This window comes from Haplochromis burtoni, unplaced genomic scaffold (genome assembly GCF_018398535.1).
Source record: "Haplochromis burtoni strain Fernald_Lab_line unplaced genomic scaffold, NCSU_Asbu1 Contig_86, whole genome shotgun sequence".
NCBI lineage: Eukaryota > Metazoa > Chordata > Actinopteri > Cichliformes > Cichlidae > Haplochromis > Haplochromis burtoni.
The window spans coordinates 1,051,067-1,079,066 of record NW_024582447.1 but is presented as its reverse complement, the minus strand read 5'-3'; the positions used below and the strand labels follow the sequence as shown (position 1 = coordinate 1,079,066).

General features: G+C 39.6%; 1 protein-coding gene across 2 annotated transcripts; it reads left to right on the top strand.

Annotated features, from left to right (window-relative positions):
* Position 1: 1 nt before the first annotated feature.
* Positions 2 to 28,000, top strand: cnksr1 (connector enhancer of kinase suppressor of Ras 1). 2 transcript variants are annotated; one of them, XM_005925668.3, is made up of 21 exons: positions 2 to 239; positions 1,187 to 1,344; positions 3,657 to 3,859; positions 4,001 to 4,085; positions 12,367 to 12,408; positions 12,539 to 12,658; positions 14,570 to 14,629; positions 17,625 to 17,693; positions 17,882 to 18,007; positions 19,517 to 19,617; positions 21,307 to 21,443; positions 21,676 to 21,803; positions 21,925 to 21,958; positions 22,955 to 23,130; positions 23,292 to 23,365; positions 23,520 to 23,591; positions 24,537 to 24,607; positions 24,932 to 24,993; positions 25,099 to 25,186; positions 25,418 to 25,602; positions 27,076 to 28,000. In XM_005925668.3, the coding sequence occupies exons 1-21, from the start codon at positions 188 to 190 to the stop codon at positions 27,514 to 27,516; spliced, it is 2,484 nt and encodes an 827-aa protein (XP_005925730.1). In that variant the 5' UTR covers positions 2 to 187; the 3' UTR covers positions 27,517 to 28,000. The 2 variants fall into 2 exon arrangements, with proteins under 2 accessions (XP_005925730.1, XP_005925729.1); XM_005925667.3 differs by having other exon boundaries at positions 4 to 239; positions 24,932 to 25,002.

Here is a 28,000-nt window from a genome sequence, read left to right as displayed (position 1 = left end):
TTCTGTGTTATTGGCTGACAGCAGGTGAGAGACTCTTACCTGTACCCGAGAGAAGGAGTGCCAGTCGTCGTCGTCGTCGTCTGATTCCAAATCAGGATCTACTTTTTCTTCTTCCAGCCACCCAGAGAGGTAGAAATCGGCCAGGACCGCTGGGAACTGAACGAGCGACTGCAACAGGACTCCGAGCATGGAGCCTATAACGTCGTGGAGCGAGGAGAGAGTGAGCAAGTGGCTCCAAGGTGAGACACATATTGCTTTTCCTTGTCTAACGCCTTGATCACTTCACAGGTACTTTGGCTCGCACGGTAATGTTAGAAATAGAATCGCCACACAAATCCTCTTGGAGGTGGAAGGTGAAGGTGGAATGAGGAAGTGGCCCGTGCAGAGGGAGAAGCCAAAACAGTGTAGCTCTGATCAGTGTCAACAACTAAAATAGTGTCCTCATAAACAATAGTTTATATGAATGCTTGTCATGTACATTTAGATCTCGTCATATAAACAGGCCTCCTCAGTTGGTATGTTAAAGCGTGTTAAAGTAGTGGGGGAAAGTAACTGAGCACAGCTTTGAGGTAATTGATTAACTTTAATATTCTGAATTTATGGTAAGCTCCTTTTTTGTAATTATAAACATGTTACTTTTTTATGGATTACTGTTGACAAGGAGTCACTCTATATATTATACAGCTTGAACAGTAAAAGTACATTTTGCTGTAAATACTTTCATTTTAGTGTTAATTTAAAAGCAGTATTTGAGTATTTAAAAGCATATTAAAATATCCTTACATATTACTGATATATTGTAGTTATATATATACAGAAGTGTCAATGATTTCCATGCTTTAGAGATAATTCTAAATATCATGTTTTTGACTTGCGCTTTTTACTGATGTGGTTTTGATCATAAATCATAGCTTAATTTAATACACAGTTAATAGCACAGTTAATACACATAATACTGGTATTACTTTGGTACCACTATAGTGTTCAGATATTAGTAAACTACTCGTGTTTCACAGTCAAGTCTTTACTTTTTCAAACTTAATTACTCAACATGTGGTAGAGAAGAAGAAGAAGACCATTTTCAAGCCTGCACATGCACGGGACTTTATGAGTATGTGGACTTTTCCAGTTATACTTTTGCCATGTGTGCAGCTAAAGCCTGTTGTTTTTTGTGCCCTTCGGCAAGGTTTGGATACCCCACTGCATCAGTATCCAGTTGCACAGTGGCATCTATCAGGGGTGGACCTGCTCCAGTTGACTTCTCAGGACCTGGAGGCATTGGGAGTCCATAAGATTGGACACCAGGAGCTTATACTGGAGGCTGTGGAGAAACTGTGCTCTCTGGTGAGTGAGCAATGAGAATTACATATTATAATACATGTAGACAGTGATGGTGAGTGTATCTCTGAGTATCTCTTGTCATGTTTTTGCTGTGCTGCGGATTGTAACGGTGCAGTAATCATGCTATCATGTTCTGGTGGTGCGTATGTTCTGATACAGCAACACAGAGATATAATTTTGCCTCACTGCTGTGTTTTTACACCTTATTTTTGTTTGCACAGTGGAATGAGCAGCTGTTGGTCAATCGGTTGCAAATCTAGCCAGAACATACAGCCAGTACTTGACTTTTCTGTCACTTTTACAACAATCCAACATATCACAGTAAAGTACTTACTTTGGTTTTCTAGCTAAGATCAAAGGACTAGTCATGCATCAGCTGTAAGCAAAGCAGATTTAGAATACAAAAGCTTGGGCTTAATAGTTTGCATGCAAATTTTAGGGAAATCGTGCAGTCAACTAAAAAAAAAAACACTTATGCATTCCCTTTGATTCTCTATCCCATTTTTTCTGCTGCTTAATTATTTACCCTGCTTGTCCAATTTTAAGAGCAAGTTTTAGGAGACTTAAATTCTGTGTGCGTATGTGTTTGTGTGTGTGTGTGTCTGTGTGTGTGTGTGGAGGGGACTCCAGAATGGCCTTAGGACTAATTGAGGAGGACAGTACCAGGCCGGGTTCCAGCTCTTGTGGCGTAACAGCCTGTAAACATCAGCCTAAGACTCAGGCTGCTTAAACTGCCGAAATAACTAATACTGATTAGTCGTTACAACATGAACAGTTCAAACCCAAAGTCTGTGCGAATGAGGGTGCAACACTTAAGTAAAAGCTTTGCTTTTCAAGCTTCCATTATAGTGTGCATGTGGCTTCATGTGCCCACTTCCTCTCCTCCCTCCAGGACTTAATGCTCCACGAAGCGCTAACACTGCGCTCATTCATAAAAACACCCATCAGATACTCACATGGAGTAGACCAAACAGGTTCACGCGCATGGTTAGATAATTACCAGCTACAGTGTTGAAAAGGCCATGAAAAATTCATGGCCACTTGTTGACAGGCCCAGTGTTCCGGCTGGTTGTGTACCAACAAGCCTCTTGACCATGGGTGAGTGGGTCACGACAATTGCATGCTCCTCCTTCAGTGATTTTAAAGAGTCACGTCTCATGCTGCTGGCCAGCAAACTGTGATGACAAGCATATGATTGTATTATTATGTATTGATATTACTCTTTGTTACAGTGTAATCTATTTGCTTTTCTCCCCTTTTCACTTGTATTGCATTGTGCTGTGATTGATCATTTATGCAGTTAAGGGTTCAGGATAGACTGTTTATAAAATGCTGTGCTTCTTTTAAATTGCTCTGGGTGGATTAGATCCATGTGGGCAGTTTATGAAAAACAGGTGTTTAATGGAATTTTTAAATTACTCATTATGGTTCTTTATAATCGCTCAGACAATTGCTAAAATACCTAAAACAGACATGCATTTTTTCATAACAGCTGTGCTATAACACAATATCAATACCTTGACAAAAGATTACATATGAAATATACATACACAGAGTCATGAAGCGTAACCCTGTGAGAATAAAAGGTTTGAAGTTTGTCTTTGAATGTAGATACGGTTGTAATTGACCTCAGGTCAGACGAACATGCAGCTTGTTCCAAAGAAAAAAACCACAGAAACTGAAAGCACCCACACTTGTATCTAATTCTGGTTCTGCACCTGATGACCTGAGAGGTCTGATTGGGTAATAAACAATTCAATTGTCATGCTGGTAGTAAATGTTCGACAACAGTAACTTACATGGTCACTTTTTCACATATCTTAAAACAAAACAGGAAACAACACACATTTTTCCATCAACAAGAAATGCTGTATTTTGTGCAGGTCGCACAGCCTTTGCTGAGCATTCATGCTACAATACCAAGAAAAAAGTCTGTATAATGAATTCTCTGAACTCTCTCCCCACAGCTATATTGAAATGACATGCTGAGGATTGTGTTCTAAGGATTTTAGATGCATTTTTTTGGCTTTGTTCAAAAATACACCGAATAGAAGCGACAGGAAATGACGAGAGAGCGGGGGGCCGATGTGCTACACACAGCAGGTTCCATCCAGTTCAGAGTCAAAGGGACATGTTGTGAACACTATATCAAATGTATCTTAAGCGATATATTGTGTTAACTGTAAAGGGACAGTAGGAACGAAGAAGGGGTGTTGTGAATTAAACATTCAACATCATTAATGTAACACATTGTTTTTTGAGTGAAAAGGGCACTGTACTAGTTGGATTTGTGGGTTTTTTTTGTGCGTGTCCAGACCTATGGTATAGGCGGTGAGAACCTACGTGGTGTGATAGAGAAGCACCGCGCTGTTGCTCACAGCCTACAGATGGGCATCCAGGCCCGCTGGCGCCTCAACAGCTACGACGGACGGAGCACTACCAAGCTGACTCCCACAATTCTGCAGCTCGTAGTGGAACTCATCGCCTCAGCCAAAGGCCTCTTCTCTTTGCTCAACAGGTCTGTAAACAGAAAGCAAGCTAACCTTTTTATTTTTAAATTTTGAAGTTATTGTAAATCAGGAAGGTCCCCTGCTGTTTCTTAAGCATATTCTGGTTTTCAGAGTTTTTTCTATATAAACTGCAATCGTTTTCTTTTCAGATATCAATATTCCCAGCTCAATACATACACCACCACCAAGAACATATTCAGTTACTGCAAAGAGCTGGGAGACATTGTGCACAAGGTAGGCCCATTTTTTCTAAATAACTGCATCAAAGTCTCAGCATGAGCTTGTGAATGGCATTATTGCAGTAAAAGAAACCAAACAAACTAATATATAATATATACTAATATATATTTTTTATCAGCTGTCTGCTCTTACAATACAGAGAATTGAACACAAGTACTTCACAGCACATGTGCTCGTGAGTCCACGCAAAGTGTATACTTTTAAGAGGAACCAAACACTATTGAACAATGTTTCCAGCAGCACTCTCATGCACACTATAAACCTCCAAAGGGGAACTGCAACCTGTTGTGCGATTTATTTATTTATTTTTCAAATCAAAAAGCCCAAACGAGCAAGCCAGAAGCACAAACACACTCCCTGTTCCTCAGTTTAGCCCGAGTAATGCAATTTTTATCTTTACATTCCTGGCATATTTGGAGGCAGCTGTAACTTGAAGACGCTTAGGTTAAAACGGCTGGCAAAATGAACGGCTTGGTTTGGTCTGTGTTTACCCCGGCAGGGTGCTATTGAGAGAAATGGCGGTGGGGAGAAAGAATATTTATAATAGGATACATGTAAATGTGGGTGAAATGTGCTCGCAGGTAGCAGGAAAGGCAGGCCTGGATATGTTGTTGTGCCTGTGGGAGGGAAGGAAGGAGGGGGGGGAAGAGCTGAGTGGGAAGCAAAGGGTATGGGAGAGAAAGGGGAGGAGACTGAGAGAGGGATTGCACCACCGCTGCTAAATGACTTTTGACTCCTGAGGGAGTGTGGATTGAAAAACGCGCTGCAAAGAGCAACAAGCAGAGAGAAGTTATTAGCTGGGCACTGTGGTGACATTAGAGACAAATAGCCTGACAGAAGTTGAGAAGAGAAGAGGAGAAAAAGAAAATGGAGCTCCAGCGATAACATGAATGGAAGATAATTCGAGAGATACAAAGACAGTAAGCAGTAGAGAGAAGCTGTGGCTGAAAGAGAACTCTGAGTATTTAGAGAGGTTTATTTAAAGCTCCTGGACACCTGCCCATCACGACAGGTAGAGTTCTCATCTCTTTAACTGGATAACTCTCCACATGTTGATCCTTTTTTTCTTTTTTTCTTTGCTTGAATGCTTAAAATACCTACACTTAGATATAAAAGCAAGTGTATTTTCTGCTGGTGTAGTTAAAAATCAATCTCTGGGGTCCAGAAAACAGGACATTACCCTAATGGGCTTCAGTGAGCAGCAGGCAAGGAAGGAAGCATGGATTTAAGATTGATTTTAGTTATTGACTCTGAAGAGATTTTTTTTGATCCTATGAGCTGAATCAGCATCGTCCCCTGTTGTTTTCTTTCATTGTCCAGTTGATCACCATTTGTTATCGGCGAGCTTTTGTTTGTTCCTGTTTTTAAATTTTGAATATAATCAGGTGTTTTAAAGCTAGGTGTTATTTCATATAAAATTGCTCAGAGCTGCTGAGACTATTCTGTGAAGTAAGGTCAGAGGCATGTGAGGAAATTATTAGTGGGCTTATGTGTTAACCAGAAAACAGGATGACTATTGTTTCAGGTTCCTCTTCTTAAACATCAGCCACATCTATTGTATAAATGCTGGATATCAACGGTTTTGATAGAAAACTCTTGGCAGATCAATTGTAAGGTCAGTTTTGACCAGCGTGTGTGCACACGTTCTTGTACTGCTGCAATCGCATTAGCAGCATAGCATCACTAAAAGCATCCATACAGACTAGCATTTTCAAAGATTTTGCTTCAGGCTCAGCTGGTGTCACACACCCCACCCTGTGGCATTTACTGTCCTGTCAGGAGGCCACCCTTTAGCATGACGTCTTTTCTAAAGAAGGGCTTTTAAAGAAGCCAAACCACATCCTTCGCATCAAAAAAGGAGTCTTATTTCCTGTGTGCTTGTGTATATTTAAGTGTATGCGTGTTTCTTTTCTCTCACCCCGAGGGTGCTCGGGGTCAGTAGTCAGCTGGTGTCATTGAAGATACCGCACTAAAGTTGTCAGGTCTGATTTTCACAGTAGCACAGGCTCAGTTTGCTTTGAAGCAGCCAAGCAGCAAGCAAAGAGAGAGGGACAGAGAAGGGAAATTGGTGGCGATGAACTGAGGAAATTCATTATAAAACGGTACGTGAGTATAACTGGAATTCCATTTCTTCTGGAAAAACAACAGTCAGACTTTTAATAGTACCTTTCAGATGAGAACATCAAGGTGAAGGTGTTACTCAAGAGATTTTAATGTTTAACTCTTGAAGGACTATGCCCAGGGTGGCTGGAGCCTATTGAGCTGTCAAAGGACGAGAGGCATTGTACACCCTTTTGTTTTTATCTATTTAATTATTTTTTATTTTTTAATCTTGTGTTTTAAAGCAGACACATAATAATATAATATTAAGCACTTTGGTACACCACTGGTTTTTAAATGTGCTATATAAATAAAGTTTGTTGTTGTTGTATAAAACCAATTGTAGGACACAACTACTTCATCTTTAAAATTAGCATTGGGATCTTATTGCTCACCGGAATTAGACTCAGGATGAATTGGCAAGAGGATGAAAAAGTCATCATGCATGAGAGCTGTCAAACTATAGCTTGTGTTATTTTTAGGGTTAAAAAACAAGAGCAGAAGAGAAATCCCAAAAAGACCAGAATTTGAAAAAGGTATGGAAAAAAAACAAAACAAGGAAAAGAGCAACAGGAGTGGAAGAGATCTAACATAGTTATGTCTTCCAGTCTTTTTATAGCAAGTCTGTGAGTCGGTGGTTAACACAGGGGTAGTCCAAGTATGTAAACATGCGTGCTGAGGCAGCAGAGGTCTGTCTCAAGAGATCTTGTGTAGACTTTTGATGTAAAGTTTGGTAGATTTTAAGAATCTGTAATAGGTTGCACACAGCCTCCAATCAACAGTCCATGTTTGAGCATACTGTACATTCCTGTCATCTCATTTGTTGTTGGTTTTAGCCTCCTGTTGTGTGTGTGCCCATGCATGGCTGTGCCCATTCTTGTTTTTCTGAATGTTACACCCACATAAAAGCGTGTCATTGTTTCCTAGACAACTATGGAGCAAACAGCTTTAAGGCACAGGATGTTGTTCCAAAGTTAGCCCAGCACCTGATCGGGCCACACACACCATGATCCACAAGACAAGACAGCTCAGCACTATTCCTATTTATTTCTATGTATTTATTTATATAACACTTATAATTACAATAGTGGTGTTGATCAAAGTGCTGTACAAACATACAAATTACACAATAAAATAACACACAATAAAATAGCAATATCAATTAACATCAATGCCAAACAGCTAATAACAAATAAATAAGTAAATAACTCTCATGCAGTATTAAAAGCCAGTGAGTAGAAATGTGTTTTAAGATAGGATTTAAAAAGGCTGAGGGTAGGAGCCTGTCTAATGCGGAGAGGCAAATCATTCCACAATTTAGGCACCACGACCGCAAATGCACGATCATCTCTAAGAACCAGCCTCGACCTTGGTGTGGCCAAAAGCAAAACATCACCCGATCTAAGAGCTCTAGGGGGCACATAAGGCTGACAGATACCCTGGGCCTATCCATTCAGTGCAATATAAGTCACAAATAAGATTTTATAATTGATTCTGAAACGTACAGGGAGCCAGTGAAGTGAGGCAAGCACCGGGGAAATATGTTCATTTCTCTTTATTCGTGTCAAAAGACAAGCAGCGGCATTCTGAACCAGCTGGAGCCTTGCAAGACAAGTCTGACTAATGCCTACATATAAAGAATTACAATAGTCCAGTTGTGATAGGATGAAAGCATGAATTGCCCGTTCTAGGTTTGTAAAAGACAAAAAAGATCTCACCTTGGATAAAAGCCTCAGTTTAAAGAAAGACCGCTGTACAACTAAACTAATCTGTTTCTCAAAGGTGAACTTATTGTCAAATATAACCGCCAAATTTTTTGCATGCGATTTGATAAACGGTTCTAAACTGCGCAAATTAAAATGTGAGGTTCTAGAATTGCAACTTGGTCCAAAAACAATCACTTCGGATTTATTTTTGTTGAAATTCAGGAAATTAGAGGCCATCCGGGCCTTAACTTCGCCGAAACACTGAAATAAAGGTTCTAGGGAGGGAGAACTGTTTCTCTTTAGCTGAAGATAGATCTGGGTGTCGTCAGCATATGAGTGAAAACTAATATTATATTTCCTGAAAATAAGACCCAGAGGCAACATATAGATAGAGAATAGAATTGGCCCCAGTACAGAACCCTGCTAAACACCACAAGTACAGGAGGCTGTGGAAGTGGTAAAATCTCCAATCTTCACTGAGAAAGTCCTATCAGAGAGGACTCTGGAGTGCCTTTGATGCCGCATTGCTCCAACCGAAAGATCAAGATGCTGTGGTCAACAGTATCAAATCCAAAAGCACAGCTGAGTCTAGTAAAAGATCGTTAAGGACTTTTAAAAGTGCAGTTTCAGTGCTATGAAAAGCTTTGAGTGCCTTGAAAAGCGCTATATAAATCCAATCCATTATTATTATTATTATTATTTAAAACCAGACTGAAACCTCTCGAGAACATTGTGACCAGATAGAAAAGATTGCAGCTGAATAAATACAATCTTTTCCAAAATTTTGGACATAAAGGGGAGCTTTGAAATAGGCCTGAAGTTTGCAAGAACAGAGGAATCAAGATTAGGTTTTTTAAGCACTGGCTGCACAACAGCATCTTTAAGACAGGCTGGCACAACAATAAGCGCAGTATTGCAGCAGAACCGAGCTGAAGAAAGATTTGTGTCTCTTTTTTTAAAATTTGCTGCTCTTCCTAACTGGGATTGTCTACCATTTATTGATGTCTACACTGTGGCTAATCTGTAACTATTATAGTTGGAGTAATGTTAAAGGTCAGGCTTGAGAATCTGGCTGCAGAATAAACTTGTTGTTGCTCAAAACTTGGTGAGTGCCATTGCTGTGTTTTGTTGGCAAAGTCACAGTTTATAGGCCTGCATCAATTTCATTGTTTCAGTTTTGTGGGCATCTTGTTCTGCTTTTGTTGATGGCGATCTAAAATTGATTCAACTCGAGAGTGACAGTACAACATGCTGTTGAAAACTAAATGTTTCCCACCCCTTACGTCTTATCTCATTTCCTCTCCTCTGCTTCTTTCTTTGTCAGGTCTTTACCACAGACAAGCTCGCATATTCTTTTTATAGATTTGTAATAATTATTCGTAATTTCAATGCTCACTTATGTTAGAAAGGGGTGATTCATTGTTTCTATATGCACAAACACGCCCATGCATACAGTTTTGGTGCCCGTAATTGATTCTTAGTGTGATACCAGCAGTGAGAAATGTTAGTTTGTGGTCTTTGTTTTCCCACCACGCCCAGCTGAGTTTCACGGCACAACTGTACCTGTCGCCCACCTGAGATGTGTCATTTCCTATTCTGGCAGAGCTAGAAAAGAATGCAGAACAGACTGCATTGCTGAAGGGAAATAACCTGTGGCGTGACTTTAAATACAACAGAAAGTAGAGGCGTTGGTTTGGCTTTATTTTTACCATATTTCTATAAAGCTATGGTGAGAGTTTTTACAGGAAAGAACCTTATGCAGAACAGATAATGTGTGTGAAAGGTGGCACCAAATTAGAACCGCAGCTGCTGTTGCTATTTACAGCACTGATTTGTACAAACTAAGTTCTTCAAATATGTTAAATTAAAGTCTTAAGCCATCCATAATGCCTTTATATTTTGCTTCCAAGGAGCAGACTTTCTTGCATTTCTTGAGCAACAGTTCTCTAGGATTTTCAGAGGATTTGTCTTTGTTTTGTGTTGTTTTGTTGGACAACATGGACATAAAAGTCATTCAAGAATAAAATGACACCTAACTTTGGGGACATTCTTTCATATGATGCTTTTAAGTTCAGCAGTAGATAAAACTTTGTTTAAGTTTAGGTCTATGTGCAGAGCATCCCATTTTAAAAGATGCAAACAAAATGCTGTTTTCCCCAAATCCATCTAAAACTTCTGGACATAAAAAAGCTGTTTGGAGGAGCGTAGCTGGTAACTATTGGAGCTTAGAGAGATACAGTGAACAATCTCCAGCCACCCACATCATAACTAATGCAGTGGTGAGTCCTTGTGTTTGTAATAAGGATGTGTTTTGGTAAATATTACATATTCTGTGAGCATAACTACGAAACTGAAGGCATCAGTGTGAAGGGAGCGATCAGGCAGTATCTGAAAAACTCAGCTGTGTTTGTTTGTTTGAAGCCAATTGTTAATAATGATGCTATACAGATTATTGTGAAATGTCCCTGCAGAAAGTATCAAGCCTTCTAGCATGGCTGTAGATGCCTCTTGCGATTATCTTAATTTTCTTGTGGTATTGAGGGACATGTAAAACTTCTGCAAATGGCTTAAATTAGCGCTGCATCTATTTTTTCCTAATGCTTCGATCATGCCTTTATATGATAATCATAATGCTTTGGTTCGCATCTTACTTACACATGATGCAGCTTTTGTGCTTTAGGACAAGGCGCTCATTGATGTTCTGCTTTATGCATGTTTTCTTTGGTTTATTTTGTGATTTAAGCCTGAGCAACTAACAAACTTATTACACATTTAGCACCCTAACTCACAAGCAATGTGCCATGACAAGACTATGTTGCCGTAGTAGGGATCAAAATAAAGATCTGAATATCTGAATCTTTATAGGTTTGTTTTGGTGTATATAACAGTTTGCAGCCACTCTCATGCAGTAATCCCCACGGGGAATAGCAGCATACAAAGAACACAAGCACAAGCGGACCAGTTGAACTGGCCAGTAATCACGTCGTACCTCTCCCTGCAGCCTTGTGTTGCAGCCTTTAATTAGCCCAGAAATCCAGCCGTGTTCACTGTTGATCCCTTGCTACATTTCACAGGGATTAGTTTCCCCTTGCAATCCTTTATGTAACCCATTACATCGCTGGCCATTGCAAATTAGCTTAGGGCAGTAATAGTGTGTGGCATTAGACGAGTCAGTGAATATTATATGGTGTGCAAACATATGCCCTATTCACCTTTAACCCCTCATTTGTCCTCCATTGTTCAAAGCTTCTGCTTGTTTCTTTAGCTCCCGGGACTACTCAGCTACCTCGCAGGAAAGCTCATAGGAAGGCGTTATTAACACCCTCATCCCAGAAACCAGAGATTAGCCAACATACATCTGTCGCATGAATTCTAGTAACTGTGATACTAACTGTGTGTATGTCTGTGCGTGCATGTGTGCGTGTTTAGATGATCCGTTTGTAACATTAACATTATAATGTTTGCAATGTTTCATGTACAGTAAACGACAGCATTTGTCTTAAAAGATGGGTTCATCTTGCGTGACAGTTATGAGCAACAAATCAGTGTGTTACCCACTCTGGATAGAAATGTATTAGCAGAGTGTGTACTGTTTAGTACAGTATATGAACTCCTGGGTAATAACGCCAAGAAATCTGAAAAATGAAACAGCGCAAACAAGGCCAAGGCCACTTTGATATTCGTCAGAGATTTTCAATTTCCTCCTCACAAAACGTATCTGCTGACGCGAATCAAATAAAAGGCTGGAGTTGAGGAATATCTCTTTTTATAAGTCTGCCATTTGCAAATTTTATAATATAATAATAATAAAAATCCTGTGCACCCACGAGTACTGGACCTTTTAAATTGTTAAAGTTTCAGTTATATTGAAAGAACTCATTTCGTTTAGCATAGGAAAGGGGAGCTGAATATCAGCATGGGCATAGGGGCAACTGTGGCTCATGTGGTTCAGTGGGTTGTCCACCAATCGCAGCCCCAAGTATGGCTGAATAGGTGAATGAGAATCATCATAAAGACTGCTGTGGTAAAAATGTGCCATTTAAGTGCACAGTGTGGGGCCTTTTGGGCCTGTTTGCCATCATGGTATCAAGGCCAAGGATAAAATTACAGGAAAAAAATTCAATAAAGCTTAAAACTGGATGACACAACAGAATAGGTGGACTCTAGAAGAATATTGTGCAGATCTGATCCAAAGATAACTGACTCGTCTGTATGTGAAGAGCAAACATTCATTCATTGTAGAAAGCCAGAAAAAACACACTAAAGATCTCCAGGGATGCTTCTGTGTCCTCTAAAAACCCGAGGCCTTTCACTTCCTGACTCATGCTGTGAAGAGGAAATGGGACATGGGTTTTTAGTCAAACTGTCCCATTTCCACAAATCAATAACATTAGCATGTCGTACATAGGCTACAGGGTGTCATTTGGTCAGCCTTCTGCTCATATCATTTCTTTTAATTCATCCAACAGAACAGCACTGGCTACGAAAAAGAAAAGGACATCATCTCTGTCGTAAGTTTCTCACTTATTTCAATGTTCGTCCGTTTCATTGTGCCTTGGAGTAATTTAACCTGTTTTGCTGTCCTTTGTTTTACTATGAAGTAAATGAGATATTCTGAATGGCACGTGTTTCTTTCCTCAGTGCCGTCAGTTGGTGGCGGTTTGTGACGAGATCCTGAACTGCTGCCCCGAAGCGCTCCTCAATCACACCGCTCAGCTAGAGAGTGTCGAACTGATACCCGTGGCACCCGGTGATCAGCTGGTAAAGACATCTTTCGCTTTATAACTGTAGAATTTTTGCCTTCATTGAATTTAGAACTCCTGAGAGGACGTATTGTTTCTAATGGCAGACAAAGGAAAACATCTGTGTACATGTTTAAAAAGGAGTAAGGTAACTTTAGAATTAGTGCATTAAATCCAGTTATTTATACTCATTTTTGAATTTAAACCTCACTCACTAAAGTTTTTCCTCTGGTCCACTTTCCTAATCATCCATGTCTCCTACTTTTCAAATCTCATCTCTCTGTTTCTTCACTTCCCTTTTTTGTCCTACTTTTTTCTCGCTGTTTTATTTTCAGTATTCATTTCCTGTCTTCATCATTGCCCGGTGGTTTCCATCATCATCACCACTTCTTCCATCTAACTCAAGGTTCTCCTTGTACCTGTTCCTATTAGATTCACGAGAACCCTTATCTCAGTTGTGTACTTTTTGTGCCGCTTCTTCTCTTTTTTCCTCCAAGTCAGAACATCAAGTAGTAAAATTACAGCTCTCATCTTTGTTTGTGATTTACGTAATCTTGTGTCCCTTTAGTTTCATTTTAATCCCTACAGAGAAATGCGTTTAACCAATTTCCTTCCCTTTTGTGATTTGTGCTTAACAGCGAGCGTCAAAAACTGATTGTCCTCGACGGAGGGAAATTGATTGGAGCACGTCAGCAATAGTGCTTTCTGCCTGTCGACAGATTAAAGAGTAACGAGAACTAAAAAGAGAAACCAAGGGAAGTGAGGGACAGGAAGGATGATGATTTATGCACTTTCAGTGTAGCCAGTATGACGTATACCCGCTCAAGTCATGACGTGCACACGAGTCCAAAGCACACAAAAAAATAAATTCTCAAATTCACATTTCTGTCAGTAACAAAGGAGATAAGGTGAGAGCGAGTCATGAGTTATGAAGTGAAGATAAAAGAAGATGTGCAAAAGCATTTCAGGTGGGGATTGTTTGCAGTACATGACTAAGAGAAAGTGACTCAATCTGGCTCCTAGTGTTCATTATAAGTAGATTTATATTTTTTGGACTTTAGAAAGAAACTAAATATGCCTTTTTCTAAGCATATTATTAAAATGGACTATTTATTTCTAAGCACTGAAAACATTTATTGAACAATGAAGCTGTTTGCAGCTTTCATTGATTATAAAGGCAGATAATTACTGCTGCGTTTTGCAATTCTCTCTTTCATTATGCTTTATTCATTGCTCTCATCCACACTTGGAGCGTATTTACTCCAAACTACAGTGCGTTTAATTATTAAATGTATCTATAAATGTAATAATTTGATTTATTGGTGGTTGTGACTCAGGAGGTCGTCTACTAATCAGAAGGTTGGTGGTTTGATTCCTTGCTCTTCCAGTCTGCAAGATACCGAACCAAGAATTTTCCCATATGCATCCATGTGAGTGTGTGAGTGTTAGGTTCAAAGTGCACATGCTTTAAAAAAAAAAAGCACTTTTATGAATGTGTACGTGAATGGGTGAATGAGGTTTGCAGTAATAAAGCTCAAACTGAGTAGAAGAGGACTATGTGAGCACCAATGTGCCTTTTAATTATTAAATCACTTTTGAGCTTTTTAGTCAAAAATGGATCAACTCCATTCATGTTTCCACAGTTTCTGTCGTGATAAGTATTTATTATGTGATCAGGGCTTTTCTCTCCCTACGCCCATCATATTAAAATGATCAGTCAGAGCAAGATGACAGGTGGAGGCTGACACCAATATCTTTATGTACATAATCTGATAATGACGGCAAGAAGACGCAGTAAATTTATCTGTCCATTACGGTGAATCATTCTGATTCAGCGATGTGCAAAATTAACATTCTGTGTGGCAAAGTTCATAAATTTATCACTCGGAAAAGTACGTAACATTTTTCCTTTTTTTTTGCTTTCTTTCAGGGCATCGAGATAACATCCACCAACTCCAGTAACCACTACGTGACTGGAACTGCCGCTGAGGTCAGACTCTCGCCTTTATTTTTCTTTCCTCCTTGTTGACTCAGCCATCAAACCACACACTGTTAACCATCGCTGCCTCACAAGTGCTCGTAAGCAAGCCACTTATCGTGAACTTCAAACCAACCTGTCAACAGTTTGTCTCTTTACAAGAGCCCCGTGCAGATTCTTTACAGTGCCTCTATATTTCTTAACCAGCTCTGTTAACATGTACTCATGTATATGTGTACTCACTGATTGGCTAGAAGTGCAGGAAAATATAGCAGATGGGATTTATTGCTTTAAAAGGATTGTTATGATAGCGTCATGTTATGCTGAGCTCTGCCAGATATTTTTGCAGGAGCTGACACTTTCATACTCATTTACACTTCTTCTATCAGAAGGTTTTGTTCTGCTTAGGACAGAATAGCACAAGTCTGTCTGAGTTTCTTATCTAGAAGGAACTGGAAGTATATTTCCAATTGTGAAAAGCAAAAATAAAACACGAGCATCATTTGGTTTCTTGTTTTTGATTCTTCTAAAAAAGAAACTTTTATCTGATTTCATAAAACTACACCATCCTCTTTTTCCTTTTTAAAGTCACATGCAGAATCTGCTAAATCGGGCTATCCTCTCATCTGCACAGTTAAAGTATAAAATTAAGATTTTCATCGATTTCTTGTGGAAACATTAGTTCTCTACCAGGCAGAAATCCCCTTGGAAGTACTTTGCGTGAGGTATTATTTTTAGCTGCTGGCTTATCTTTCCTTGCTTCGCTGTCGCCGAAACTGACACCAATATCAGTCCTCGTGCTGCAAATACTGTTTATTTTTAAATCTCTACAAGGCTGCTTGTTCCAACCATAAGTAAGACTGGATGTAAACAAGTTTATAACACATTGTGACTCACAGGATTTTCCTATGTGTGTCAGATATTCAGTTAAACACCGGCTGTAGCTGAGCGGGAAACTGGAGGCAACAACAGGGAGATCTGGTACATGTGGTGCATTACATTACAAAAGTGGACTTCATTAGCTTTACTTTGTAACCATTTGGCTTTTGATGTGGATAAAAGCTTCTCTGAGAAAAATGAAATCATCTAATGGATGCGCCGCAGATGAACGAATTTCTGAGAAAGCCAAAGATCCCTTGTATCGGGAGCTTATAAAATGTATGAGGGAGTGTTTATGAGTGAAAATAAGAAGGGCTTGTGAAAGGATGAGGAGGAGAGGGGCAGAAAGATGAAGATGTTTTTCCATGATGTCAACCTCAAAGGCTCCCCTGCTACTTGTAACATTGCTGTGGCTGACGGCTAATAAGAGATATGGCCACTGTCCACAAATACAGATAAACTCCATGAATGTGGGAAGGATCCATGCACTGCCTTGCACAGACAGGGCCTTGGCTTATAATCACAATATCGACCTTCACAATATCAGCAGACTGTCTGATGTCGAATTCAGTGTCAAATTTGCTATATTATGAATGCAGTCACATACAGTATTTATAGTTTTATTCAGTCATAGTCAGCAATGCTTGATTTTTGCACAGATATGATGCTGTATGCATTTAATTTATTGGAGTGTCCATATATTGAGATTTCTGTCTAGTTGCTTGACCCTTAAACATTATTTTATGGAAATTTGTTGAAATATTCCTCACAAACTGATAACATCATATTGAATTAAATGTAGCAGGGTAGGAAACCATAAACACAACTTCTGTCTGGTTACTTGAACACATATTACAGGATAAACATAGATGATGTACTTTATAGATAGCTTCCAAAGGAGCCAGACTAATTAAGTGGTTTTGATCAATGGTTCTCCTGGTTTTCTGAAGGTCTTTCAACGTTACAGTAAACCACAATACACAAGAGTTGGACTGAACATCAGTATCAACGGTTTTATGGAGTGATAAATGCAAGTTAGAAATTTATGGAGAAGGAGATAAGGTGAACAGGTCAACTGTGATTGTGTATCAGAGCTATAATGGTTTTGTAGTTTCTAATTAGTTTTTATTATTCCACTTTGACTTAGTTTCCAGAGTTGCATTGCTTGTTTCAGTTCAGTTTTTATTGCTTGAAAATGTTTAGTTTTTGTTGAGTTTTTACTAATTTCGATATTCGTTTTAGCCTTTTATTGCATGGAGGCACAGTTTAGTCTGAGTTAGTACAGATATTCTAATAAAAACTAAAACTTTTGAAAGAAGTTGACTCTCAATAGTCTCAATAAACAGGTCCGTCAAAGTTTCATCAGCGATTTTTTTACATAATAAACAAGTACTAAAAGTAAAGATAGCACCTCTTTATTATTATTTTATTTTAATTATTTTATTATTAATTTTTATTTTTTTAAGTTCACAAAATAATTGGTGAAAAGTTAACTAAAACATGCAAACATCTAAAGATGAGCTTTGAATGTCCTTTAAGAAGACTGCTTAAAGAAATTACAAGAGTTCAGGTTGTGTTGAAGAATTGTAAAACTTAAGACTTTTGCATTATAATATTATGTATATATATGTATATATATGTATATATACATATATATAAATTAGATGGGTTCGGCATTTATCAGTTTATTTCTTCATTTTTATATGTGTTTTTTAAAGTTATTATGTTATATGTGGTGTACATGTATATATAAGTATACATATATAAGTGGGAGGGGGATAGGGGAATATGTAATAAAAGTACAAGTATTAATAGAAATGCACAATGTGTCGCTGCACCTGTATAATATATATACTATAATAATATAGTATAGAATATAATATAATACTATACTGTATCTAATCTAACATCCAAACAAAGAACAGAACTCTCCCTATTCCCGACTCACAAAGGCTGAATAAAATCACACAACAAGAAAACATAATAAAACAAACTACTTTAAGTGCCAATTACAAATTTATGCCGCTGTCTGTGAAAAACAAATCGTGTAATTGCTGAAATCTATATCTGGTTTGTTTAAACCCAAATATAGATGTGTTGATTGTGTTGATTTTCTCTGTTTCTGCAGCCCTCTACTGATGCCTACGTGAAGGTCTTGGCTGGAGATGAAGTGATCCAAGTCAATGATCAAATAGTGGTGAGTGATACCGTACATACAGCACTTAAGGGCCTAATGCTCTGCACTATAAATATGTGTGTGTGTGTGTGTGTGTGTGTGTGTGTGTGTGTGGTCCTGTTAGTCTGAGACAGTTCTCCTCCTGCAAAGTCTGAGTGTCTTATACAATAACCTTCACGGTGAAATAACCATCGGTGTTGCTGCCTCAGGTGGGCTGGAGCAGAGTTAACCTTGTGAAGAAGCTGCGTGAGAATCCCAGTGGGGTGACTCTCGTCTTGAAGAAGATCCCTGGATCAGTGCAACGCAACAACTCAGCCCCGCTCATCTCTACACAGGTCCGGGCTCATTAAAATCCTCCTCCACTCACTTCTTCACTCCACAAACTGTACAAACTTTCTTCAAAATAGTCAGTGAATTAAAAAAAAGCCCCAATGTATTTACCTTTTTATATATTATACAATACTTGTACTTTCCACATAATTTGGAAAACAGACTTCACAGGAAAATTATGCTAAGGCCTGTGAATAACACTTCAGAATCTATAACAATGGCGTCTCAAGCTACTTTCACACTCACACAGTGGCCCTGAACGTCTCTAGACATCTGCGGGAGCTGTATGTGAGAACACAAATGTCCAGCTCAGTTGGATCTAATATTTTTAATGGTCTTTACCCTGCAAGCTCTCTGGTACAAAGTCTGTGTGAGGTCTGATTGAGCCTCTGCGAGAAAAGAGAAGGTAATTGTCCTGTGAATGCACAGCCAGTGAGTGTCACCGTGTCCTGCCAGCTGTACGCTCTACCCAGGCTCTAACTTCACCTAAATGACACAAGAGTATTTCCAGCAGGGAGAATGTGTCTGACCCTGCCATTTGTTTGCTCAACCCCACAAAATGTCATGATTTAATTCTCCTCACGTAGTCTCAAAATTAAAGCTGTGAAATTGATGGCAGATACACTATAGATATATCATGGGGGAAATCTCTATTTTTGTAGCAAATCTTCTCAGAAGCTTAGAAAGGTTATCTATAATGACTGGATGCCAGCATTTAATACGACACATTTTATGCCCTCACGGTGACTAGAACATTTTTAATGAATTACATTTTTCTCCTCTCTGTCATGCTCATATTTTTAATCATTTGTGAAGCTAAATAGACGAAACCTCAAAGGCAGCAATATTCTGCTTTCAAGCATCTGCTGTCTGTGTTCATTTTAGGATAATTACATCCAGGGGTGAGAGTTGAGCGTCAAATCTTCTCTTAGAAACCTGATTGTTTTATATCAGGGGGATTCTTTTATGAGAATCCCCTCTTTGATTTCCGTTTAACCTCATTTGGGATCTATTTCCATAAACACTTGCGCACTCTCAGTAGTCACCATGCCAACTGTTGTTTGTCTTTGAACAACACCCTGAATTACACACTGCATCTGATACAAACGCGCACGCACGCACGCACGCACGCACTGTGAGCATTTCACACACCCCTCGTGACCATCACCGTGCTAATCTCAGATCTAGCTGGCGGCATAGGGTGAGAAAAACATTTAAAAGATGTGAATCAGCTCAGTGTATAAACTCCATATTGTCCTCAGAAGATGCCCTGCTTTTCTTCCAAGAACTTCGCCGGCTGTGTGTGTAGAATTGTGTGCACGCGGTGTCTGTGTGTGTGTGTGTGTGTTTGTTTGCGTTGCCGTCTTGTCTGCTAAGCCACAGAGCACACAGATGGCAGAGCCTAGGAGAAGGTTGCAATTAGAGTCTACCGTGACATCCAGCTTCTTAACCCTCCACCGACCCCTAAATGCAGACAGTTCAACCTGCACACTCACACGCTGTTGTGTTTTCAGAAAGAAGAGGACAAGGAGGAGAAGTCAGAGGAGGAAGAAGAAAAGGACGATCAAGACGGTCCACGGCATTCATTACTCAAGAGAGTGGCAGCATCTGTCAGGTCCTTGTCTTTCAGTTGAGGGCATTCATTTGCTTGTCCTTCAATAAGATGGAACTTAACAACTGCTACTTGTGTTTAATATTCTAAACCATACAGCAGCACCTGGGTTTGTCTCTAAAATAAACATCAAGAAGAAATCCAAGCTCCATTTAAAGTTAGAATAATACCGGTAGATGTAGATTTCCGAGGGGATGCATGGAATCCCATCTGAAATATAAACCTTTCTACCCCCCAATTTAGAACACGTGCATTTGCCCCCTCAGTAAACATTAAAAAGGAATCGCTTAGAAGAAGAATTGCTGTAACATTAGTCAGCAGCATAACAATGGCTCCCAGACGAGTGGCTCTTTTTCCTTCAGCATTGTTTTTGTTGCGTTTTGTTTTTTAGTCGCATTATTTTCTCACCAAAAACATTGCGATTTTGTTTTTTCCTGCTTTCATTGTGTTTTATTCAGCTTAACAACGTTTGACCTTTCTGAGTCACCACATTGTAAAACCTTAACCCAATAACACAATAAAGTCACCACTGCTCAACAAAGTTTAAAACACTTTATTAAAGTCAAATGTAATGTCCCGCAACTGGGCCCCAAAAGGATAAAGAATCCAAACTTTTGACACGATGTACATGAAAACATGGTTTAAACATTAACATCTCGATTTTTGTCTATGGAAAGAAAAGGTTTTGTGCATACACCCGAGGCACAATCCACAAATAGTTTGGCCATATTTAGCAACCCAACAAGTGAGAATGCTTTAAGAAAGGTATCATTACATCGCCTAAATGCCTGAGAATAAGAATGAAAGATTTAAAAAAGAAATAAACAAGAATGCAAACAATGCAAAATTGAATAAAATATGCAAAATTGTAGACAGACATCTAAAACTGATTTAAAAAAAAAAAAATTTTTTTGCCAATTGTCTAATATTTTCTGAATTTAAATATTCTTTTTTGCTTTTTTAAAAAAATTGTCAATCACTTTGTTTGCATACATGCATGAGAAGTTGAATACTGATCTGGTTACGCAGCATTTACTCAGTAGAGCTGAACATCCCTGAAACCCTTTTGACCTTGTTCATCTGCCAGCACCCGGCAGGTTTCCCATGAGGTCACACTGCAAATGCCACAAATTCCACTGTGCGCTCGCAACACACGACTGACTGGAAATGAGTTAAAAAGAAGAGATGAGGAGAAAGATTTAAAAAATGCAGGGAAAAATTAGTAGACGGGAGGAAAAGAGTGATGAAGAGGCAAACAGGGACAGCGAGAGCTGATGAAGAGCAGGCGGACTCTAGCAAATGGATGGAGTGGGCGGTGATGGTGCCTTGTGGTTGTAAATAATTCTGACACATTCTAATATACAACAGCTACATTTTAAGAAAAAAGGGAGAAACTGGCAAATAAAGTCATATTTTATCTCTTTAAATTACTCTTTTTAAGGACTTGTAGTTTTGTAATGTGCTGTTAGTGTTTTCCAGCTAGAGGTTTCACTTTATATCAGCCACATGTGGTAACTGTGAATATAAAGTAAGATAAAAATCTGTATTTTTGCAACATGTTTATGTAATTTCCTCGCTGCTCATTCTTTGCTCAATGTTTCTTTTCATTTGGACTTTTAATTTTATAATACCAGATGCTGCATCAGTGGAACCCAAGTGTTTTGACTGATATTTCTATATATTTTGTTACAGACGAGCTGTTCAGGGGCCAGAGGTGCAACAGCAGCCCATGGGACAGGAAGAATCTGAAATATCCTCAGTCAAGGAGCTTGAGGAAAATCTGAGCCTCACTTCATATCAAAGCCGACAGGGGGCGCTTTTGGCACCAGGTAAGACAAATTTGCAAGATTTTACCTTTTCTTATAACTGATTATATTTTAGTTACTTTGTGTTTTTCTTTTCAGAAGGATTTTAAACTGTTGATTACAACACACAAAGTGTATTATCGCGGCATGCCACACTGTAATAGTTTCACTATCATTTGACCTTCTGCACAGAAACCACAATGTAACTGAGGTGCAAAGATGTGGGTTTATTTAGAAACTTCATTCTGTTTCCCAGCAGGGTCAGAGAGCTTGACAGGTTCAAGGCTCTCACTAAATCGCCTGAGAGACCGCTCGCCCTCGCCTGTAAGAACCAAACAGGACAGAGCTAGCATCAGTTCCTGCCCTGATATGGTGGGACACACGGTGAGGGGAAATTGAGAACATTCACTAACAATTGTTTTTGTTACAATCCAGGCAATTAATGGTGATTTAATTAAAGTAAGCTTTTAAACACTGAGTGATCGCTGTCTGATTATCTTTTCAGGGGAACAAGGATGGTAAGAAGACCTCCACTAAAGGTACGATTTTCTTTATCACAGGACAATAAAATAAACAAAACACTGAAGTGTTTTTGTAATGACAAAATCAGCCCCGAACTGATAACGCCTCTGTAAGCTGTGGCTTATAGAAGAGTGTCTGTAAGACCAGGAGCAAAGCAAATCTCCCTCACCAGGCGTGGCAGATGGACTGGTTGTGCCAGGTTTCTGCCTGTTAAAAAGGAGTTTTTCCTTTCCACTGCTCACAAAGGGCCATCTAATTACTGTGTTTTTCTCTCTATTATTATTATAGTTTCTTAAGCTCACAATATAAAGTGGCTCGAGGCAACTGTTGTTGCCATTTTGTGCCACATGAAATGGTCACAGAATGATAAGCATGTCCAAAACACAGCTAAGACTAAAGAAAAACAATGAAAATAAAGCATTGCAAAGGAAAGAAGAGATAAATAGCCAAGAAATACATGCCTAAACAGAAACAAGAGGTAAAATATAATGATTCTTTAACAAAAAAATCCTGACTGAGGATGATTTATTCCACTGAAAACCTGTAGAGTGCCTGAAACTTGTCCTGCAAAGGTTACTGGAAAACCTAATGGGAACAGTATGTACGGGTTAAGCAGTTAGTGAACTGTGTAACACAGTGTAACACAGTTTCAAATGTGAGAAGCGATGTGAGTTTGTTGGAAGCTTTATGGATGATACTAAGACAACTCAGCTGTGTGATACAGAGATTAGGAGGGTTCAGTTGCTGTGGCAATAATGTAGCAGTAAAGAATAACATGAATTCAGTGCTTGGAATTGCAAAGAAAGACCAAGTCGAATTCCCCCCAAATAAAAACTGCTTCGACTTAAATATTAAATCGTAAATTTTCTGTGCTTTTATATTTCCTGGAATGGTTTTAAAAGGATCTAATACTGGAGACATCGCAAAAGTCCAAAAAACCCCAAGAAATACCCAAAAATTTAGTTCACTTATCATGATCATTATCTCCCTTCTCTTCCTTATTTGTCTTTCAGGAAAGACGACGGCTATGAGCCGGCGTCGTGTGTCCTGCCGTGACTTGAGTCACCCCGACTGCGATGGTTGGCTCTGGAAGAAAAGAAAGGAGAGCAGTGTCTTCATTGCACAGAAGTGGCAACGGTTCTGGTTCGTGCTCAACGGGCCTCACATTTACTGGTACAAGAGTCAACAGGTGAGCAAAAAATCAAGAAAAAGGTCATCATCGCTGTTAGTTCATATAATACCTAAAGCACATGATCTATCTGAGTTAGTGCCACATGCATTATTAACTATCAAAATATTTTGCATTTATCTAATTGTCAGTATGTCTAATTTTCTTCAATTGTATTTCAGGAGGAGAAGGCAGAGGGGTTTCTCAATATATCCAGCTATGGCATAGAAAGCGCCGGAGAGCACAAGAGAAAATAGTAAGAGTGAACCCAGTGATGAGTCACATAATGGTGCCATAATGGAAAGCCATGGTTTAAAACAGCAATTATATTATGTATGCACATGTTCTGCATATTTAGGTCTTCATTTTTGTGACACCCCCGCTCCTTCTTTCTGTTTTCTCCCTACCAGCGTATTCCAAATGTGCCACCCGAAATTTCAGAACTTTATTTTCGCTGCGGACAATGTCAATGACATGAGCAAGTAAGTTCATACTGTATAATGATATAACAATGTCACAATCGGCTGGTTGTGTCGGGCACTAGCTCGAACACAATGCAGTTATTCATTCCTTTTGCTAACAGTCTATGTTAGAGGTGGTAAAGTTGTAACAGGTGGTGGTGTTCACTGCCCCCTGCTGGTTGCTTTTTTCAGGTTTCTCTAGTGAGACTGTTATGCATTGTTTAAAGATGTTATCCTCAACATACTCTCACTAGACACTTTATTAGATAGATGCTGCAAGTATCAAGCTGGACTCCCTTTTACCTTTTACATCCCAAAGGTGCTTTATTGAATTGAGATCAGGTGACTGTTGGAGGCCAGTTGTGAGTGCTGTGAACCTGGACACAGACCAGTACAGTACTTAATAATAAAGTCCATCCATCCATCCATCTTCATCCGCTTTATCCGGGGCCGGGTCGCGGGGGCAGCAGCCTAAGCGAAGAGGCCCAGACCTCCCTCTCCCCAGCCACCTCCTCCAGCTTATCCGGGGGAACACCAAGGCGTTCCCAGGCCAGCCAAGAGATATAATCTCTCCAGCGTGTCCTGGGTCTGCCCCGGGGCCTCCTCCCGGTGGGACATGCCCGAACCACCTCAGCTGGCTCCTTTCGATGTGGAGCAGCAGCTGCTCTACTCTGAGCCCCTCCCGGATGGCCGAACTTCTCACCCTATCTCTAAGGGAGAGGCCAGCCACCCTTCGGAGGAATCTCATTTCTGCCGCTTGTATCCGCGATTTCGTTCTTTCGGTCACTACCCACAGCTCGTGGCCATAGGTGAGGGTAGGGACGTAGATCGACCGGTAAATTGAGAGCTTCGCTTTTACACTCAGCTCCCTCTTCACCACGACGGACCGGTGCAGTTAATAATAAAGTGTTTAGGTAAATGTGTATGAATATTGGTGACATAGCTTATCCCCTTTTTTTTCATCAGATGGATCAACTGTCTGATTACAGCCATACAGAAGCACAAGAAGTTCAACAAAGGCCCAGATAATGAGGAAGGTGTGGAAACATTTCTCTTATGCTTTTAAATTTTTACTCTAAATCACTTAATTGTATGTGCACAATACAATTCATGTTTTCCCATATATTTCCTACGGCATTAGCAATAATGCATCGTGATGTGTCCTGCTTGAGCAAATAAATGGTAGATATAATGATATTTTCGCCATAAAAAATAAGAGCAAATTGTAGTCTCATAATTATCTAGTAACACAGAGCATTATTGTTAATTACTGTAGCTTTGCCCATTTACAAATGGCAGTCCTGATGCTTCACATTTTAGGTAATGGCATTACATTGACAGCTGTATTCATTTATAAACAGAGTGTTACAGTGAAACTGAATCAGAGAGCGAATCATCTCCTTCAACCCGCAGGAAAAACAAGGTTAGCTCGGTAAGAGAGTTATATATTGCACAAATAATCATTAAAGCATGCACATACACATCCAGATTACATTCATTTCATATTTGTCTTGATTATCTTTCTCAGAAGGTACAGTCCAGCACCCTACCTCTCCCCAAGGGTAAGAACAGGGCGCCATTACCTAGACCTACAACAGAGGGCAGCAAAGGAACAGGTATTTGTTATGTCACACTGCCTCTCTCTTGTTCTCTCAGTAATAAAAAATGTCTTTAATCACAGCGTAATGAGTGTTAATATTTTAAGACTCATTAAGTTTTAATATTCTCTGAGAGAGTAAATAAGATTAATTGTGTTGTTTACTTACCTTTAATCCTGTTTTGGATAGATGGTTCACAACAACTGTGTGACTGTGTTTTTATCCTGTGTGTTTCCTCCCTTCTGTTAGAACCTGGTCAGGTAGATGAGATGGGCATGATGCTAAACAATCTAAAGGAAGGGGGAGTTTCTCTGATCGGCCACGAGCAGCCGTTCACGCACGACCACTTCAGGAAGTCATTCATTCGGCGCAACAAAAATCCCGTCATCAATGAAAAGGCACTCACGCTCCGAGCTCTGCAAAGCACTCTAAAGGTGAGGAAAGGTCTTATCCAGTCTTACCTTTCCTTGTGTCTGCATGGAAACCCATGCGATTCAGCATTAACTCCAGCAACTGATACACAAAGCTGCGATGGTCCTGGGTCAGTGACCCAGTGTTTTCTGTTTTGTATTATTGATCTTTGATTTCTTGATGTGTCTTTGTTAATGCTTAGAGTTTTGGTTCTTGTGTTTAGTGTTTTGTTATATCTATCCATGTCCTCCCCTAGTGCTCTGTTCGTGTTCCTGAGTTTGTGTTTGTAAAACAGTTTGTAAATTTCCTGTTTTACTTTGAAGGTCTGTGTCTCTCATGTCTAGGTTCAGCTGTGTCCTCCCCTTGTGTGTTTATATAGTGTGGTTTCACCTGTGTTCATTGTCGCTCTGTCTGTGTTATTTGGGGAATCTCGGTGTTTTTCCCTGCGTGTCATTCCGTGAGTTATGGTTTCGGGTTTTGTTTGTTTCTAGTTTTCCCAGTTTAGGTTTATCTTTAGTTCTGTTCTCGCTTTTGTTGTTTTCACCTTCCAAAATAAAGCTCCTTCGCATCACAGCCAGTGCCCACATTCTGGGTCCTTTCTCAAAACACCACACGACTGCTGCTGCAGCCGTGACAGTAGCAGGTACATTTATCACTGAGTGCATGACAAATGGCTCAGCTGGTGAATTAACCAAGCATCTTAATTATCGAAAGTTGCTCTGGCAGGAGCTATATAACAAAATTAAAAATTCAGCTTTTATTAGTAACTCGCTTTGGCCGTAGGGAACATGGAAGACATGGGTAAAACCACTCCTATTTAAAACTGCAACGCACTGTTTCCCACAGCTTGAAATTCACTCGGCGGTGACGGATGGTGTATATATGACAGATATTCCTTAAACGCCTCACATATTGTGAAATGAGAAAGTCTCATCCAAACACCTTCAAATTCAATACTGTTCTGCTCAGTATCACAGGTGATTTATACTTCTAGTAAGTCTGTGCCGTAGGTGGATTGTAACTGCAAACCTCTCTGAAACCCTACGCCATAACCTGACGTGCACTTTCCTGGAAATGTAACTACACATCTCATGTTCATCTCCTGCTGTTGTTTCAGTTTTTAAATTAAAGAGTGGGAATCCAGGAGGGGAAAAAAGTCCCATCATTCTATTTATTTCTATTGTGGCTGGCACTTCATGTAAAACTGTCCACATAACCACAAGGTAACTGAGACATAGCAGTGTTGGCCACTTATGCGTTGGCTATGCAAATATTCACTGCAGAAATCTAAATATAGGAAAAGAACATTGCATATATGCACATACAGAGACTCCTCAGTTAAGTAAAGTGTTTGTGCAAGTTTTATGAAATGAGGCATGAATGAAACTATATCAAGAAACTGTCTTGCTCAGAAAGGTTTTTGTGTTCAAATGGTCAGAGGGTGATATTAAAATTCATCTGCATGGTCGCTGACTGGAAATGCTTTTTCTCCACAGGCCAAAGAAGCGGAGTTGCAGCAGATCAACAAGATCCTGGGCGACTCCGATCTGACACCTTCAAAGTACCGTCAGTGGAAGGAGAACAACGAGGAGCTGTTCAAGGAAATCGAGAAACTGGTCTCGCTCAAGGCCTCCAAAGCAGGGGACCATGCACCTGAGCAGGACACGCCCACTGAGGAGGTTGCCCTAGAAACTGTTGCCAAGGAAACAGCCGCCGCAGAGGCAGAAGGCGCATATAGACTAAGCCTTAGCGATGGGGAGCAGTTAGTCGATGCAGAGCCATCTGACGTTCTTCTGGAGATGTCACAAGCGTCTCCGAGCACAGACAGCAGCCCAGTATTAGAATTCTCTTTCGGCTCGCTCCAGGATTCAATAAACAAAGAGCTGAGGGAAATGGCACAAAGTGGAGACACTTCAGAGAGCTACTTCTTCATTTAAAGCCACACCAGTTCAAAGTTGCTCTGTTTAATAACAGTTAATAATGTTAGACAAATGAAAGCTTTTCTTCATGCAACAATGTGAGACAGCGCAGACGGTTTTTATCATTGGGAGCAGTTAAAAGTTGTATTAAAAATGGCCACAAAATCAAACATTTTTAAATCAAACATGTCAGTGAAATACATCAATGCATACTTGTTTGTCTTTTTGTTTAGGAAACAAATTTCGATAAATGACAAGTTTACAACAGCAAAGAGAACATGAAATTACCAAGTGTCACAGTCTCAGTTTGGTATATATTTATATAATTTTAAAATTATCATTCTTCTTCTTCTGTGGTTAAAAATACCATCAAGTATGACTTTGCTTGGAACTTGTGATATAAGTTGTACCTTTTGCAATGTGATATGTATGTACAGTTTTACTATAAATACTCTATGTATTTGTTTATTGACATTACCTTAATAAAGGTCCATGTGAATAA

Bases quoted from the DNA above. Each gene is read 5' to 3' on its own strand.
- cnksr1 (XM_005925667.3), top strand. From the start codon at position 188: ATGGAGCCTATAACGTCGTGGAGCGAGGAGAGAGTGAGCAAGTGGCTC. The intron at 240-1,186 runs GTGAGACACATA...CCCTTCGGCAAG, and splicing joins AGTGAGCAAGTGGCTCCAAG to GTTTGGATACCCCACTGCAT. The intron at 21,804-21,924 runs GTGAGGGGAAAT...TTATCTTTTCAG, and splicing joins CTGATATGGTGGGACACACG to GGGAACAAGGATGGTAAGAA.